The sequence below is a fragment of the Ursus americanus genome, chromosome 7, assembly GCF_024610735.1.
Source record: "Ursus americanus isolate L20-20 chromosome 7, mUrsAme1.1.p, whole genome shotgun sequence".
Lineage (NCBI taxonomy): Eukaryota > Metazoa > Chordata > Mammalia > Carnivora > Ursidae > Ursus > Ursus americanus.
This window is the reverse complement of record NC_142133.1, coordinates 61,121,488-61,139,184: the sequence shown is the minus strand read 5'-3', so window position 1 is coordinate 61,139,184 and position 17,697 is coordinate 61,121,488. Positions and strand designations below refer to the sequence as shown.

The 17,697-nt window shown below is 37.2% G+C and overlaps 1 protein-coding gene across 2 annotated transcripts in view; it reads left to right on the top strand.

Moving 5' to 3' along the window:
- The window catches only part of SLC30A6 (solute carrier family 30 member 6), a 49,815-nt gene that overhangs the window by 3,416 nt on the left and 28,702 nt on the right, over positions 1-17,697 (top strand). For both annotated transcript variants that reach the window (XR_006781732.2, XM_045809119.2), the window contains exons 2-8: positions 1,241-1,327; positions 6,297-6,381; positions 8,278-8,320; positions 9,320-9,385; positions 16,163-16,243; positions 16,831-16,866; positions 17,584-17,678. Coding sequence is in view for 1 of the 2 variants with exons in the window: in XM_045809119.2 (XP_045665075.1) it covers positions 1,241-1,327; positions 6,297-6,381; positions 8,278-8,320; positions 9,320-9,385; positions 16,163-16,243; positions 16,831-16,866; positions 17,584-17,678 (493 nt within the window). In the remaining variant the exon portion in view is untranslated. The remainder of the gene's footprint in view (positions 1-1,240; positions 1,328-6,296; positions 6,382-8,277; positions 8,321-9,319; positions 9,386-16,162; positions 16,244-16,830; positions 16,867-17,583; positions 17,679-17,697) is intronic.

The following is a 17,697-nucleotide window of genomic DNA, read 5'->3' as shown; positions in this document are numbered from 1 at the left end:
ATATGGCCCACTGAAAATTGTGAAAGATTTTTTTTCCCCTAGAAAGAATACTTTGCTTTTGGAGGAACAATTAAAATTCTTTTTTCCCCAGTTTATCTTTCCTTTCTAGGGTTGTCTTTGTTTTTGTTTGTTCTTGGGTATTTTATTCCCAAGATAGTAAAATTGATCAATTTTTCCCTTTACAGCTTCTTGGTTTTATGTCCTACTATGAGAAGTCTTCAACTCCAAGATTATAAAATTGTTCATCTATAAATTTCTTCAAGTACTTTATAGTTCTATATTTTAATTTCAACATAGTAAAAAATTAGAGTAAGAAATATAAGGATCCAGTGTTACCTTTTCCAAAAACCATTTATTGTGTAACATATTTTCTCCTGCTTATGTTGGATACTGCCTTAATCATAAGCTAATTTCCCATATGTGCTTAAACTCTCTTTTATGCTAAGGTTTCCTATACTTGAGTGGCAAATTCCTCTCTGGTCTCCACTTATGTTTCGTTTCTTGTTGGTAACCCCACTGTCATGCCCTTTGCTGGTCCCATACGGTGTACCAGCAAGGACTATAGAGACTGGCAGAATGTTGGATACTTTGAATGCCTAAGAGAGAACCTCAGAGATTTTACTATAATAATAGTTTACAAACTTTTCATATATAAAGCTTTGATTAAGTAAATTGTAATACTTTATTTCCCAGTAGAGCTATCTGGCAAATGGTTTGATTTGTTGGCTCAAAATGGCCTAAAATCCGTTTAAAAATAAAAGTGTGTAGTCTGGAGCTAGAATGCCTGGGTTTGGGGGTGCCTGGGTGGCCCAGTTGGTTGGGTGACTGTCTTCAGCGGGGTCATGATTCCAGGGTTCTGGGATCGAGCCGCTTGTGGGGCTCCCTGCTCAGCGGGGAGCCTGCTTCTCCCTCTCACTCTGCCACTCCTCCTGCTCACTCTCTCTCAAACAAATAAATAAATAAAATCTTAAAAAAAATAAAAAAATAAAATACCTGGGTTTGAATTTCTGCTCAGCCATTTGTTAGTGTTGTGCCCTTGGAAAATGTATTAAAAATTATCTCCATCTCATAGATGATTCTGAGAATTAAATAGATAAATACTTGTTAAGTGTGTAGAATAATTGTTTGCCACATATTGAACGTTCAGTAAATGTTAGTTGTTACAATTATATCACATCACAGGATAGGAAAAGATTAGATGCTTCAATGTTGATTTGTTTATTTTTTGTTTATTTTGAAGGGGACAATTCATCTCTTTAGAAAACCACAAAGATCTTTTTTTGGCAAGTTATTACAGGAATTTAGACTTGTAGCAGCTGACCGAAGGGTAAGTTATCTTTATTAACTCTCATTTTAATCATTGCAGAGACAACAGTATGACATTGAAAATGGTAATTTTTAAGGCATACAGAAATTACTCGTGAGCCCACCATACACTTTTTGTTTTTAGTAAACTCTACGCCCAACGTGGGTCTTGAACACAGAACCCCGAGATCAAGAATCGTATGATCCACCAACTGAGCGAGATAGGTGCCCACCCCACCACACTGTTTTCATTTTTTTATGTTGGATAAGCAAAAAAAAAAAAATTTTTTTTTTAAAGTAATCTCTATGCCCAACGTGGGGCTCAAACTCACTATACCAACATCAAGAGTTGCATGGTCTACTGACTGAGTGAGCCAGACACCCCTGGCTAAGCAAAATTTTAATGTAGAATTACAGTACTTTGATACACAGTTGTTTTGCTTGGGAGGAAGCTAGGCTTTGGTTAAGGTTTTTATTCTAATTCTAACAAGTTTTAAAGAAAAATTATTTTGTGATTGCCTTTTGTTATTTTTTTTACAAATTTAATAGATGCAGTTTAAAGCCATGGTTTTTGGGGTTTTGTTTTTTTTTTAAGATTTTATTTATTTATTTGACAGAGAGGCAGCGAGAGAAGGAACACAAACAGGGGGAGTGGGAGAGGGAGAAGCAGGCTTCCCGCTGAGCAGGGAGCCCGATGTGGGCCTCCATCCCAGAATGCAGGGATCATGATCTGAGCCTAAGGCGGACGCTTAACGACTGAGCCACTCAGGTGCCCCTAAAGCCATGTTTTCTCATTTTTAGTGTAAGGAAGGAAAAATAAGTTATGCTTTGAGGTCATGAATTCAAGCCCCACCCACGTTGGGCATAGAGCTTACATTAAAAAAAAAAAAAAAGATAATTGGTACCCATTTTGGTCACTAGTATAGACCTTCTAGTTATTGTTCTGTTTTTATTGTTCTCATTATTGTCTGAATTATACTATAAGCTCCCTGAGGACAGTGACTGTGTCTTTTTTGTTCACTTTTTAATAAAAAAGTACAAGATAAGCACCCAATAAATATGTGATGAATTTTAAATAAACCTAGCTTCAGTGGAACATAATAAGTGCACCAATGATATTGGCCATGTGTTATGATACTAGACTAGAGGCTTCTGTTTTTTGTTTCTTGTCACTGTATTTCCTGTTGCTAAAACCTTGGATTATAGTCAGACTCAGTAATTCTAGTATTCGAAAATACTATCGTGTCCTGGATGTTGAAGAGCCAAGAAATTCATTTGCTACTTGTGTATCTATCTAGTCCATATAAGATGATCTCCTGAGAACCGATAGATAGAACTTTATAATGTTGATGGAAAGCAACTACATTACAGAAGTAAACAGGAAATTCTTGAACCATATGCTTTATTAAAGCACAGTATACCACAAAATAGGTAGTAGGAACAAAACTGATATAAGAACACCGCCTCCCTCGTCTCTCTTTACTACTACTCCTGTTTTTGTTCTTGGTGATTTTTTACATCATCAGGAAGATCCTTATTTCTCAGTTCCTTACTTCCTTGCCACAAATAACTTATCCTACATCCCTTCCAACTATCTGCTCCTATGATCATACCACAGACATTATCATTTATAATAACTATATCTTCGATTGTCTCAGTTTCAAGCATTTCACTCATAGTCACCATCTCGTTATTCCAGTTCACTCTTTGTATTATCCCAATTTCAGTAATTCTTCAATCTTACTAGGATTTCCAATCCATTGACTTTGCCATATTTTCACTATTTTTCACCTCTCTTATCCTCATTTATTTACTTTTCCAACTTAGTTTTTTTGGTCCATCATTACTAACTTCTTGCATATGTCTTCAACTCCTTTGTGCCCTCCCTTCCATGTGTCACTCTTCCTCTGACATTTCCCTGGAAAATCCTTAACATCATTAAGTCTGCATTCCTGCTATTCCGTACCTGCACCCAAGCAACTGAATGTAGCCTGAGAGAAAACAAAACCATGGTGACTGGTCTCACTTTAAATTCATGATCAAGTGTGCCATTAGTGCTGCTCGTGCTTTATTGTTTAGTTCATTCAGTTTTCCATTTTTTTAGATGGCTGTTTCATGCCATAGTCTTTGACTTCTATCCTCAAACTTCCAAAATGTATTCATCCTCACTCTGACCTGTTAATCTTGCTTCCTGTTTCACTAAAGGAAAAGAAGTAATCAGAAAATACTATCACATCCTGTCATCTCCCAACACTCTGCCTCTCTTCCTGTTTCTGTGAATGAGCTCTGTGTGCTTCCCCTTGTTGCTGCTCAAAGACAAGCTTCCTACAGTTGTTCCTTCCTGCATCATGAGCGCATGCCCCATCTTCCACTTTTCAGCTACTGCCTCATTTCTGTGCTTCCTTTTATAGCAAAACTACTTAAGCTAATTGTCTTCACTCTCTGTTCACTTTCTCTTCTCCCTGTCTCCATTAAACACATATCAGTCTGGCTGTAGTCCCCACCAATCCACTGGAACAGCTTTAACAAAGTAACTGGTAAACTCTGTGTTGCCAAGATCAATGGTCATCATCATTTCCCATCCCAATCAATAGCATTTGACAAAAATTGGTCACTTCCTCCGTAAAGCACTTTTTTCATTTGGACTCTGAAACATCACTCTTGGTTTTTTTCCTACTTGGGCATTGTTCATCACTTTCCCCTCATCTTGCTGATCTCTAAGTTTTAGAGTGTCCCAGCACTTAGAGCTCCATCCTCTGTTGTATATGTTCATTACATCTAGGTGACACTTCGACTACCATATGCTGATGACCTCATATTTATATCTTAATCCATAACTTTTCCCCTCCTTCTAAATTCCTATATATCCTGGCCCTCTCAACATATCCACTTGGATATCTATTAGGCATATCAAATTTAATATGGTCAAACCTGAAGTTTGATTTTCTGTCCCTTCCTCACTAAATGGCCACTCTGTTCTTCCAGTGCATGGGCCAGAAACCTTGGAGTCATTTTTTTCTCCCTCTCTTCCTCTCGTTCCTCATCCATTTTATAAGTAAATCTTGTCTTCAGTGTAATACTCAGAATCTGACTCTTCTAACACTTTACCAACTTCAAAGTCACCATTCTAAATGGTCTCCCTACTTCTATCCTTGCCCAATGCAGTGTTTTCTACATAAAGAAGCCAGAATGATCTTATAAAAATGAAAGCTAAGCTGCTTTCTATCTCATTTGGAATAAATCCCAATTCTTTTGCTGGCATACAAGACAATACTTGATGGAGCCCCAGACTTCCTCTCACCTCTATCCGTCCTCAGCCAGGTCCTCTTCTATCTCAAGGAATTTGCACTGTGGTTCCCATTTTCTTTCTCAGATATCTGCATGCTTAGTACCTTTGCCTCTGTAAGATTTCTGTTCACATGTTACCTTACCAAAGGGTCTTTTCTGACCACCTTGTCTAGCAGAACACCCTTTCCATGTCTCCCATCATGGTGTTCTTACGATACTTTGTTTTTCCTTCATAGTACTTACCATCACCTGACCTTGTATATTTGCTAATTGTCTGTCACCCCTGCTGGAATATAAGGTCCATATTTTGTTAAGTGCTATATCTTCAGTGCCTAGAAAAGTGTCTCTTACAAAATAGGTACTCAAGTATTTGTTGATGAATAGCTTGATTCATCAGTAGAGCTGTATAGAATGTCATTTTCAAATTACATGCCTTATCCTCCTTTGCTGACTGTTCTTAAATCCCTGTCCTGACTAGAGCCCATGTCCAGTCATTTCATTAATGTTCTCACTATTAGAGTCCCTTGTCCCATTAACCTATCATAACAGCTTTCAGTGTGTGACATCCCTACCTCGTCTGCTTCTCTGGTTTTGCTCCTGGGGGTAGAAGAAAATGCAGAATGCTGTCTACCCTAAATTCATGGTGGTCATTCTTATTCTTCTCTGATGATTCAGTAGTATATCCACTAGAACTGATGTTCTGCAAATTCTCCTCTGGATGTAAGTTTCCAGTCCTATTCCACCACATCCCTTAATTTTAGAAAATGGCTTTATTTCTTCTTTTCTAGAGATGCATAGGCTGTTAGCTCTGTACTGCTTCACTGTCACTTCTTTCTAGCTCATAGTTCTCTGTCCCTTTAGTCACCTTCTTATCCTTCTCACCTTTCTCAGAGAAGGTGTTCTTCATCCTAAACCTACACTTTGCATCTGTGTTCTAAAGCCATCCTATCCCACACTTGACCTTTTCAATTGTATCTGTTTAATTTTAACACCTCCAGATAACTCCCTTTTCACTAATTTTTTTCACTTCTACTTTCACACAATTATAGGTCTCCCTTCTTTGTAGGTAGTGGAGTTGAACAAAATTAAAAAACACTTCACTTGATCTCTTCTTTTATTCTTAGAGTGCTCTTTCTGCTTCCTCTGACAAAATCCTAGCTACTTTCAAGGCGTATCTCAGGTCTATGAACTACTAACCATGGTAGTCGTCCCCTCTTTTGCAGTCCTGTTTCATATGACTTATTTGGTAAATAAGTAAGTGTAGCCCTTTTGGGGTGGGAGGGGAAGAATAACTTTATATAATTTCAAGCTCATGAAGTAACAAGATTAATGTAAGGAACTCCCTTAAGCCCTTTACTCAGATTCACCAGTTGCTTTATGTTTTGCCCCATCAGCTATCATTGTCTCTATGTACATATTTATAGAGGCACAATGATATTAAAGTATATGCCTATTTTTCTCAACTGCTTGAGAGTTTATATGGCAGAATTTTTTTCTCTTGAAGAATTCCCCCTCTAAACTATTTTTTTAGATTACTGTAATAACTTGGTTGATGGTAATTTTCATAGATACAGAAAACGTGACACCGACTTTTTGAAGGAAATTGTGCTTATTCCTTTGTAGAGTTTGAATTGCAGCAACTTGAACAGACCCAGTGAAGTTTATCAGCACTATGCAAATAAGAATGATTTTCTTTTTCACAGTCCTGGAAGATACTGCTCTTTGGTGCAATAAACTTAACATGTACTGGCTTCCTGCTTATGTGGTGCAGTTCCACTAACAGTATAGGTATGTCACCATTCTCATTTTTGCGGAGTTCATCATTAGTTTCACATTTATTTTTCTGATTTTAAATAAAGATATGTCTTCCTTTTTTTTTTTTCTTTTTAAGATTTTATTTATTTGACAGAGAGAGAGAAAGCCAAGCAGGGGGAGCAGCAGGCAGAGGGAGAGGGAGAAGCAGTTTCCCCACAGAGCAGGGGGAGCCCGATGTGGGACTCAATCCCAGGATCATGACCTGAGCTGAAGGCAGTTGCTGAACCAACTGAGCCACCCAGGTGGCCAAGATATGTCTTTCTTTACATGGAATATATTATTCTGAAATATAACTCAAAAGCTTTAAGTGAGAGGGGCACCTGGGTGGCGCAGTCGTTAGGCATCTGCCTTGGGCTCAGGGCGTGATCCTGGCGTTCTGGGATCGAGCCCCACATCAGGCTTCTCCGCTAGGAACCTGCTTCTTCCTCTCCCACTCCCCCTGCTTGTGTTCCCTCTCTCGCTGGCTGTCTCTCTGTCAAATAAATAAATAAAATCTTAAAAAAAAAAAAAGATTTAAGTGAGAGAATCTCTGTGAAAAGTACCTTGTAAACTGTAAAGTTTGGTTCAATTGTTAGGCATTATTTTAAATGAGCCATTATTTTTTTAAAATAGCTTTTAAACTGTTTGAAAGACTGTGATTCCTTTTTAACGTGATAGATTAGCCCTTCAGTTTACGCAGTGTCTGAGTAAGATTTTGAGATTTATGTTTCCTGGATTTTCAGGGGCACCTGGGTGGCTCATTCGGTTAAGCATCTGCCTTCACCTCAGGTCATGATCCCAGGGTCCTGCTCGATGGGGAGCCCACATCTCCCTCTCCCTCTGCCTGCCACTCTGCCTACTTGTACTCTCTCTCTCTGTCAAATAAATAAATATCTTAAAAAAAAAAAAAAGAAACTTCCTTTAAAAGAATATGTATATTTCTTGGATTTTCCTTGAAAAGGGAAATCTATAATATTTTTCTTGTTTCTTGACCTCTTTTTTTTTAATTTTTAAATTTTTTATGTTATTTATTTGTTTGTATTTTTGGAGAGAGAGTGTGAGCGGGGGGAGGGGCAGAAGGAGAGGGAGCGAGAGAATCCCAAGCAGGCTCCACACTCAGTGCAGACCCTGATGCAAGGCTCTGTCCCTCGACCCTGAGGTCATGACCTGAGCTGAAATCAAGAGCTGGACCTAACCACCTGAGCCACCCAGGTGCCCCGTTTCTTGACCGCTTGTTTTATGTACCATTATTTTCATCCTGCTATTTAAAGAATATTTTAAAAATAGTACTCAGATAACAGGGGCGCCTGGGTGGTTTAGTCAATTGAGCGACTGCCTTTGGCTCAGGTCATGATCCCAGGGTCCTGGGATTGAGCCCCACATTGGGCTCCCTGCTCAGTGGAGAGAGTCTGCTTCTCCCTCACCCTCTCCCTTTGCCTACCACTCCCCCTTCTTGTGCTCTCTCTCTCTCTGTGTCAAATAAATAAAATCTACCAAAAAAAAAAAGTGCTCAGATGACAGAAGAAGGCAAAAAAACCCTAATATGCTGCTTCCTTTGTCCTGATGGCAGGATCAGGTTCTAGGGTAAGCTTTTGTACTTACCAGCTTTTTTTTTTTTTTTTAATTTAGTAGGCTTCAGTGCTGGGCTTGAACTCATAACCCTGAGATCAAGAGTCGCATGCTCTACCAACCGAGCTAGTCAGACATCTCTGTATTTACCAAATTTGTCTACATATATTAATCTAGATAATTGCCAACGTATAAGGTTAATTAGTGACTCAGGTTTTTTTTGGTAATGGATACTCCTGGTATGAACAATCTTGGTAATTAGCTATATTTCCAAACAGTGGATTCTGCAACATTTTAATCAGTTGTTTTGTTGTTTTGCAGCTTTAACTGCTTATACTTACCTGACCATTTTTGATCTTTTTAGGTAAGTTTTAAAAACTGTCTTTAACGTTTTGAAACTAATAAGGAATTTGTTGCTCTGAATTTATATTTTCTCTGCTTAAAGGAATCTGTGAAATAAGTAAAATTATCAACATAGAACATATATATAAACAATAGCGATTAGGAGATATACTGGAAGAAAATATCCCATTTATAGAGAACAGAAAAAATAATACCCAGGCATTAGATCATATGCCTCAGGTGCCTACCTATAGTTGAGTCAGCTGTGGCCAGGGAGCAGGGTTAAGTAAGAACATACCAGTTCCTTCTGTAACTGTGTAGATGGAAATTAATAACTAAGAAGTGAGTAATTGTGAGCTAGAGAAACACCCTTTTGGCTCCCTGCTTTGTGGGACCTTTCATATGGCTGTGTAAGTGTTGCAAAATACTTGATGTCTTCAAGACCCATGCCATAGGAGTATAAGGATGACTTTTCCTCAGTCCGTAACTTTTCTTGATGTCATCTAAAACATATAGTTACCCCCTGGATTTCACATTGTAGTAAGTTGTTTTAGAGCAAATCTCCACTGTACTTGGAAAATGAACGTAATTTTATCCCATCCAGAGTGTTGTTGTTATTAATATTTAGTTTAACTTTTAACAAAGATTAAAGCTTATCAGAGTTAAAATTTGTTGTTTGTGGCTAAAATAAAATGTATTACCTTTTTTATTACTGTGTCATTTTTGCATGCTAAGTTATGGAAACCATTTAAGGTAGAGAACTTAGTAGAAATAGTATGGGTGTAGGTTGTATTTAGTGACTTGTTGCATCATGACTTTTTTCAGTTTCTCTACGTGTTAAAGCTCACGTTTTAGGATGCTCATGGTGGTTAGATTATAGCTTATTAAAATAATATACTCATTTAGTCTGCAAACACTGATAACTTTCAGCAAACTTACAAATTCTGAAAACTTAATTTCTTTCTGTGCGTTCTTCTCTTGCTCTAGTTCTAAAGCTAAATTTATTTTCCTTTTTACTTAGTTTAATGACATGTTTGATAAGTTACTGGGTAATGATGAGGAAACCTAGCCCTGTCTACTCATTTGGGTAAGTTCAAGTCATTTTATTTTCTGCTAACTTACTGCTATTAAAATGGTAGTTGTTATCAGGCAGTAAAGAGTTAGCTAGAGTGTTTGTAGAGAATAAAATGCTATCTGCAGAGTGGGATGGGGATCAAATATTGAAAGTAGATTTAAAAAGGCATCTTCCAACAGGATTCTAGATAAGAAACATGAATATATAAATTTAAATCTTATTAAAATAAAATGTTCACATTAAGTTTTTTTTCTATTTTACAAAACAAATATTAACATAAAATGTTCACATTAAGTTCTTTAATATTTTGGTAATCCCTTATATTTAGTTAGAGAAAGTACAAAGGATTTTCCTATAGGTGTGTCCTGTAAATGTTAGAGTGAATGTGATATATTTTAACATTAATGTAGTGGTAGAGATATATATATATATATATATATATTTTTTTTTTTTTTTAAAGATTTTATTTATTTATTTGACAGAGATAGAGACAGCCAGTGAGAGAGGGAACACAAGCAGGGGGAGTGGGAGAGGAAGAAGCAGGCTCATAGCAGAGGAGCCTGATGTGGGGCTCGATCCCGGAACTCCAGGATCACGCCCTGAGCCGAAGGCAAACGCTTTAACCGCTGTGCCACCCAGGCGCCCCGAGATATATTTTTATCTTAAGACTGGATTTGTGATAGCAATGGGCTAACAAAAAATTTGAGATTCTGTTTCTATAGTTTTAGAAATTACTAAAAGTTGAAAGTCGGAAAATAATCTTTTATATTAGAGGCTTTTGTTAGTGTATTGGAAAAAAGGAGTTCCCTTCCGTTTCCAGGAGACAACTTGAAAGAAAATTTCTTTTTAAGTTTGTGGGGGGTTTTATTGTAGTAAAATGTATGTAACATAAAAGTTAACATTTTAGCCATTTTCAAGTGTTCAACTCAGTGGCATTAAGTACCTTCACAGTGTTGTGAGAACATTGCCACTATCTATTTCCAGAAATATTTTCCCTTCCCAAACAGAAACTCTGTACCCATTAAACAATAACTCCCTATTCCCTTATCTCTCAGCCCTTGGCAAGTACCATTCTACTTTCTGTGTTTATGAATTTGCCTGTTCTGGGTACCTCATATAAATGGAATCACACAATATTTGTCGTTTTGAGTATGGCTTATTTCATTTAATGCTTGCAAGTTTCATCTGTGTTATAACCCGTCAGAATTTCATTACTTCCTAAAGTTGAATAATTTTCTATTGTATGTATATATGACATTTTGTTTATTCTTCTGTTGATGGACATTTGATTTATATCCACCTTTGGGCTATTGTGAGTAATCCTTTTATAAGCATTGGAGTACAAGTATCTGTTTGAATCCCTGCTTTCAGCTCTTTTGGGTGTATACTGATCCCTGGATCATATTCTGTGATTCCAGTTTAACTTTTTGAGGAACCACCATACACAGCAGCAGCACTATTTTCCATTTCCGCTAGCTAGCTCTCCAACACTTGTCATTCCTTCCTTCCTTCCTTCCTTCCTTCCTTCCTTCCTTCCTTCCTTCCTTCCTTCCTTCCTTCCTTCCTTTCCTTCCTTCCTTCCTTCCTTCCTTCCTTCCTTCCTTCCTTCCTTCCTTCCTTCTTTTCTTTTCTTTTCTATTTTTAAAAATCCCAATATAGTTAACATATAGCGTTACATTAGTTTCAGCTGTACAATAGTGATTCATAATTCTATACGTTACTAAGTGCTTATCGCAATAAGTGTACTCTTAATCCCCTTCACCTGTTTCACGCATCTCCCCTCCCACCTCCCCTCTGGTAACTACCAGTTTATTCTCTGTAGTAAAGAGTCTGTTTTTTGGTTTGTCTCTTTTTTTTCTTTATTTTGTTTCTTAAATTCCACATGTGGGTGAGATCGCATGGTATTTGTCTTCCTTTGACTTATTTCATTTAGCATTATAACCTCTAGATCCATCCGTGTTGTTGGAAATGGCAAGATTTCATTCTTTTTTATGCCTGAGCAACATTCCATTGCGTGTGTGTGTCTGTGTGTCGTGTGTGTATTTATATATATGTATATACATACACCACATTGTCTTTATCCATTCATTTATTGATGGGCATATGGGCTGCTTCCATATTTTGACTATTGCAAATAATGCTGCAGTAATCATAGGGGTGCACATATCTTCTCAAATTAGTGTTTTTGTATTCTTTGAATAAATACCCAGTAGTATGATTACTAGCTGATATGGTAATTCTATTTTTAATTCTTTGAGGAACCTCCGTACTGTTTTCCATAGTGGCTGCACCAGTTTGCGTTCCCATCAACAGTGCACGAGGGTTCTTTTTTCTTTACATCCTCACCAATACTGGTTGTTTCTTGTGTTTTTTATTTTAGCCATTCTGACCGGTGTTAGGTGATATCTCATCTATGGTTTTGATTTGCATTGCCCTGATGATAAATGATGTTGAGTATTTCATGTGTCCCTTGCCATCTGTATGTCTTCTTTGGAGAAATGTCTGTTCATGTCTTCTGCCCATTTTTAATTGGATTTTTTTTGGGGGGGTCTTGAGTTGTATAAGTTCTTTATATATTTTGGATACTAAGTCCTTATCAGATATATCATTTCCAAATATCTTCTCCCATCTAAAGAAGCAAATAAACTTTTGGACCAGACTTAGTCTTTTGAACAAAATCAGGTTTTATTTACTTAAACAAGGGAGCAAAGTAAACATGAAATTTTAATGCAAAGTGAAGATATTCATAAATGTCACTGAGATTTGATAGAGTTTGACTATTACTATGATAATCAGTTATAAGGTATATATAGATATCTGTATATAGAAATCTGTGACTCTGAGTTAAGGCTTTTGGTTGTAAGTGACAAAAATCCAACTCAAACTAGTATGGGGGGGAAATGGGAACTTTTATAGTTTATATAATCAAAACGTGGGAAGACTGAGGTAACTGGCATAGGAACTAGCACACTCAGGACATTGTCTTTCTCTTACCTCTCAGGCCTGCTTTTCTCTGCATGTCAGGTTTAGTTTCTCAGACCACTTGTCCCCACCATCCTGGAAAAACTCCTAACAAGACCTTAACTTGGAACCTTCTTACCTTCATCTTAGAGAAGGAAAGTCTTTTCCCCAAATCTAGTTAAGAAAATCATGAGAAAGAGGGGCGCCTGGGCATTTCAGTCAGTTAAGCATCTGCCTTGTGCTGGGGTCATGATCCCAGGATCCTGGTATCAAACCCCATATCAGGCTCCCTGCTCAGCGGGGAGCCTGCTTCTCCCTCTTCCTCTGCCCCTCCCTCTGCTTGTGCTCTCTCATTCTCTCTCCCAAATAAATAAATAAATAAAATCTTTAAAAAAAAAAGAAAAAAATCATATGATAGTTGTCTTTCTCTGCTTGACTTATTTCACTAAGCATTATGATTTCTCTCATCTATGGAACATAAGAACTAGAATGATCAGTAGGGGAAGAAAGGGATAAAGAAAGGGGGGGTAATCAGAAGGGGGAATGAAACATGAAAGACTATGGACTATGAGAAACAAACTGAGGGCTACAGAGGGGAGGGGGGTGGGGGAATGGGATAGACCGGTGATGGGTAGTAAGGAGGGCACATATTGCATGGTGCACTGGGTGTTATACACAACTAATGAATCATCGAGCCTTACATCGAAAACCGGGGATGTACTGTATGGTGACTAACATAATATAATAAAAAAAATCATTATTAATAAAAAAAATAAAAAATAAAAATAAAAAAAAAGAAAAAAAATCATGAGAAAGAGCTATTGATTGGTCCAGCTTGGAACAGATATTAGTCTTTAGATCAGATACTGTGGTCAGAAGACAAGGACATGATAGCTCCTATTTTGGCCCACTTACTTAGAGTGAACAAGAAAGGAGGGAGCAATTAAACAATAAAATTAACATCTGAGTATAATTGCAGTCAATCACGTAGCTTGAAATATCATCTATATTTAGTAATTCCAGATTCCAGTTCTTTAGCCCTGAGATCTATCTTGTTTCAGACTGCCTTCTTTACAGTGTCACATGGATATCTAATTGGTGTCTTAAATATTGGTGAGAATTCTTGTCTTCTTCCCCCAAAACCTATTCCTCTGCAGTTTTTCCCATCTCAGTAAATGTACCACCGCTCAGTTTTTCAAGCAAAATACTATATTAGTCTCTCATTCCCCACATCATCCATAAGCACGTTGCATCAGGTTAACCTACAAACACATCCAGAATCCACTGACAGTATATGAGAGTTCTGGTTGTTTCATGCCTGTAACATCAGTTGGTATTGCCTTTTTTTTTTTTTTTTAAGCCATTCTAAGGTATGTAGTTGTGTCTTGTGGTTTTAAATTATTTCCCTGGTGACCAGTTGATCACTTTTTCCTATTTTTTATTGACTTTCTTCATATGTTTCTTAATTGTTCAGATTACCTCTTTTGTGAAATGCTTGTTTAAGTGTTTTACTCACTTTTAAATTGGGTTACCTTTTTTCTTTTGTTATTGATCTGTAAAAGTTCTTATATATAAATATCTTTTCCCACAAATGAAAAGATTTTAATTTTAATGATAAATTCAATTTATCAGTCTTTTATGGTTAGTCCTTTTTGTGTACTTGTCAAGAAATCTTGGCTGCTCCTAGGTCATAAGGATATTCTGCTATTAGTTAGGAGTCTTGTTTGACTTTTCACATTTAAGACCTACAGTCAAACTGGAATTCATTTTTGTGTATGGGTTGAGGTAGAGGTCAAGGCACATTTGTTTCTATCTAGTTGTTCAATTGATAAAATGGGAAAAAATTAATCCTTTTTCTACTGCTTTTTTATGTTTAAGACATAAACATAAATTAGGTGATTATGAACATGTAATTCTATTTCTGGATTTTCTTTTCTGTTCAATTTGGTACATTTGTTTATTCTTGCATTAGTACTATACTGTATTAACTATGATAGTTTTGAAATAAATCTTGACATCTGGCAGTGTAAATCTTCCAGCTTTGTTCTTTAGATTATCTTTGCTTTCCTTCATTCTTTGCATTTCCATGTGCACTTTAATATCAATTTATCAATTTCCACAAATAACTTTGCTTCATTTACATACTGTTTTTGTACTCTTTTATAACTCACCCTTTCACTTATATCTTTCCATGTCAATAAGTACATTTCTGTTACATATTTTTTAAAGATTTATTTAGTCATTTGAAAGAGAGAAAAAGAGCATGACGCAAGTGGGGGAAGGGGCAGAGGGAGAGAATCTCCAAGCTGACTCTACACTGAGCATGGAGCCCAGTGCAGAGCTCAGTTTCACAAACCATGAGACCATGACCTGAGCTGAAACCAAGAGTTGGAGGCTAAACTAACTGCACCACCCAGGCACCCCAATTTCTTTTTTTTTTTTTTTAAGATTTTATTTATTTATTCGACAGAGATAGAGACAGCCAGCGAGAGAAGGGAACACTAGCAGGGGGAGTGGGAGAGGAAGAAGCAGGCTCATAGCAGAGGAGCCTGATGTGGGGCTCGATCCCATAACGCGGGGATCGCGCCCTGAGCCGAAGTCAGACGCTTAACCGCTGTGCCACCCAGGCGCCCCGCCCCAATTTCTGTTATATTTTTAATAGTATGTTCTATTGTTGATTCCAACATTTTTTTCCCATTACAAACAGCAATGTGAGGAGCATCCTTAATTATTTTACTATCTTTTCTGAAGATATGTAATTCCTTGAGAAATTTCAAGGATTTATACATGCCACAAATATTGAATGCCATTAAGTTATGTGTTGTGGGAAAAGCTAAGATGAATAGGACCACAGTCCCTGGCCTCCAGCTGACAGTTTAGGGGTTATAAGACATAGCCATAATTAACTGCAATTATGTGTAACAGTGAGAGACAGTATAATCAGTGGTTAAAATCATGAACTCTGGAGCTAGAGTGCCTAAGTTTGGAAACCTGACTCCTCCACTTGCTAGCTATATGACTCTAAACAGTTACTTTTCCTTTTTGTGTGTTACCATCCTTATCTCTTCTTTTTTTAAAAAGTGTATAAAGTAATCTCCCTAAAGTGTTGGGAAGTTTAGAAGAGATAATATGGGGGCGCCTGGATGGCTCAGTTGGTTAAGCATTTGACTTAGGCTCATGATCTCAGGGTCCTGGGATCAAGCCCCACGTCAGGCTCCCTGCTCTCTCCCTCTACCCCGCCCTCCACTCATGCTCTCTCTCTCTCAAATAAAGAAAGTCTTTTTAAAAAAGAGATAATGTTGGGGCGCCTGGGTGGCACAGCGGTTAAGCGTCTGCCTTCGGCTCAGGGCGTGATCCTGGCGTTGTGGGATCGAGCCCCACATCAGGCTCCTCTGCTGTGAGCCTGCTTCTTCCTCTCCCACTCCCCCTGCTTGTGTTCCCTCTCTCGCTGGCTGCCTCTATCTCTGTCAAATGAATAAATAAAATCTTTAAAGAAAAAAAAAAAGAGATAATGTTAAGCACTTAGACCAATGTCTCACACAAGATGGGTCAATCAAGTGTTAGCTGTTATTATGATAATAATTATTTCTAGAAAAATAAGAGCCATAAGTGGGTCCTGGAAATAGATGTTGTACAGATAGGCACTCATTTCTTAATCTGATATGTCCTTTGTTTATCTTCATTCTAGAAAATCTGTAGTCTGTTTGAACAATGTTTGGCTTATAGTAGGCACGTACGAAAATTGAGTGAGTAAATAAATGAATGAAAATATGTTCTGGAGATACTGGTTTATGAATTGTGCTGATCTAATTAATTTTCTGATTTCAGATTTGAAAGATTAGAAGTCTTAGCTGTATTTGCCTCCACAGTCTTGGCACAGTTGGGAGCTCTGTTTATATTAAAAGAAAGGTACATTTGTATACAATGTTACTGTCATTGTAAATTCCACCTGTGTCACCTTTGGGAACATGAAAGAATCCATGAAACACTGGATTGGTTTGAAGATGAAATTAAGATGAACAGTGCTAGAGTTTTGATAGTATGGCTTTCTCATGTTTCAGACTTTTCTCCCTTCTTTTCACCCATCTTTTATTACTCTATTTTGATGCTACTAAATCTTGGGCAGGTATGAAAGAAAAGGCTTCAGTCAGACATGTTTTAATGCTGAGTTACAAACCCATTGAAACATGTTTTTTAGAGAAGATTGATATTACATATTGAGGATAATTTGTAAGTCTCCTTGCGTGATCACTGCTATTAACAGTTGGATATCATATTAAAAGATTTTGTTCAGGACGCCTGGCTTGCTCAGTTGGAAGAACATGCAACTCTGGATCTTGGGGTCTTGAGTTTGAGCCCTATGTTGGATATAGAAATTACTTAAATAAATTTTAAAAAAAGATTTTGTTCACTTATTGGATTAATTCTATATTTAATAAGGCTTTTTAATTTCATAATTTGTAGAACTAATTTAATACATTATTTTTTTCTTTTAGTGCAGAACGCTTTTTGGAGCAGCCCGAGATACACACGTGAGATTTTGCTTTTGACATAACATAATTTACTATTTTGATTCCCAGTTATTAAGTGGTATTTTAGGAATAATGATTACTTTGGCCAATGTCAGAGTTCAGAAAGTGGCAATATACATTTCTCTGATATTTCACAAACAAAATTCCCAAATCCCAAGACAACTTCTCACCCTTAACGATTGCCAAGCCCTTATGTTTTTATATTACATGAGAAAGTCTTTGTACTCTGGCTTTAGGTCCCTCATTATTTCCAGTCCTAGGTCAACACATCAAACTAGCCCCATTGATCTCCTGTAATTTAAAATTTGATGCCCAAAATCTTTTAGTAGCACCTTTAGAAAAGATAGAATTGTTATTATCTACTACACATAGGTGCCAAATATATGGACTTCACCTATTTTGATCAGTTTAATTCATGATATTCTGACCTGTCTAGTATACTGTAAACCAAACACCGTTGCATTTATATGGATTTATAACAGCAGATACCTGTAAGAAGATACTGTTAATGCTGAGTCAGTTTTGGTCCTGTGTAAGATGGAGCAATAGACAGGACGTGGATTATGGAGCTTGAAAGCAAGTTGCAGAGTGTGGCTCTGCAAATCCCAAACCACTGAAACAGGCCATTCTGCCTTCCCATCCCTTTGTCTGCATGCTGAAATTGCATATTGGTATTACCAAGAAAAAAATAATGGTGAATGTTATTATTCTTTCTAGGGGAAGATTATTAGTTGGTACTTTTGTGGCTCTTTCCTTCAACTTGTTCACGATGCTTTCTATTCGGAATAAACCTTTTGCTTATGTCTCTGAAGGTATGATTTTTATTTACCA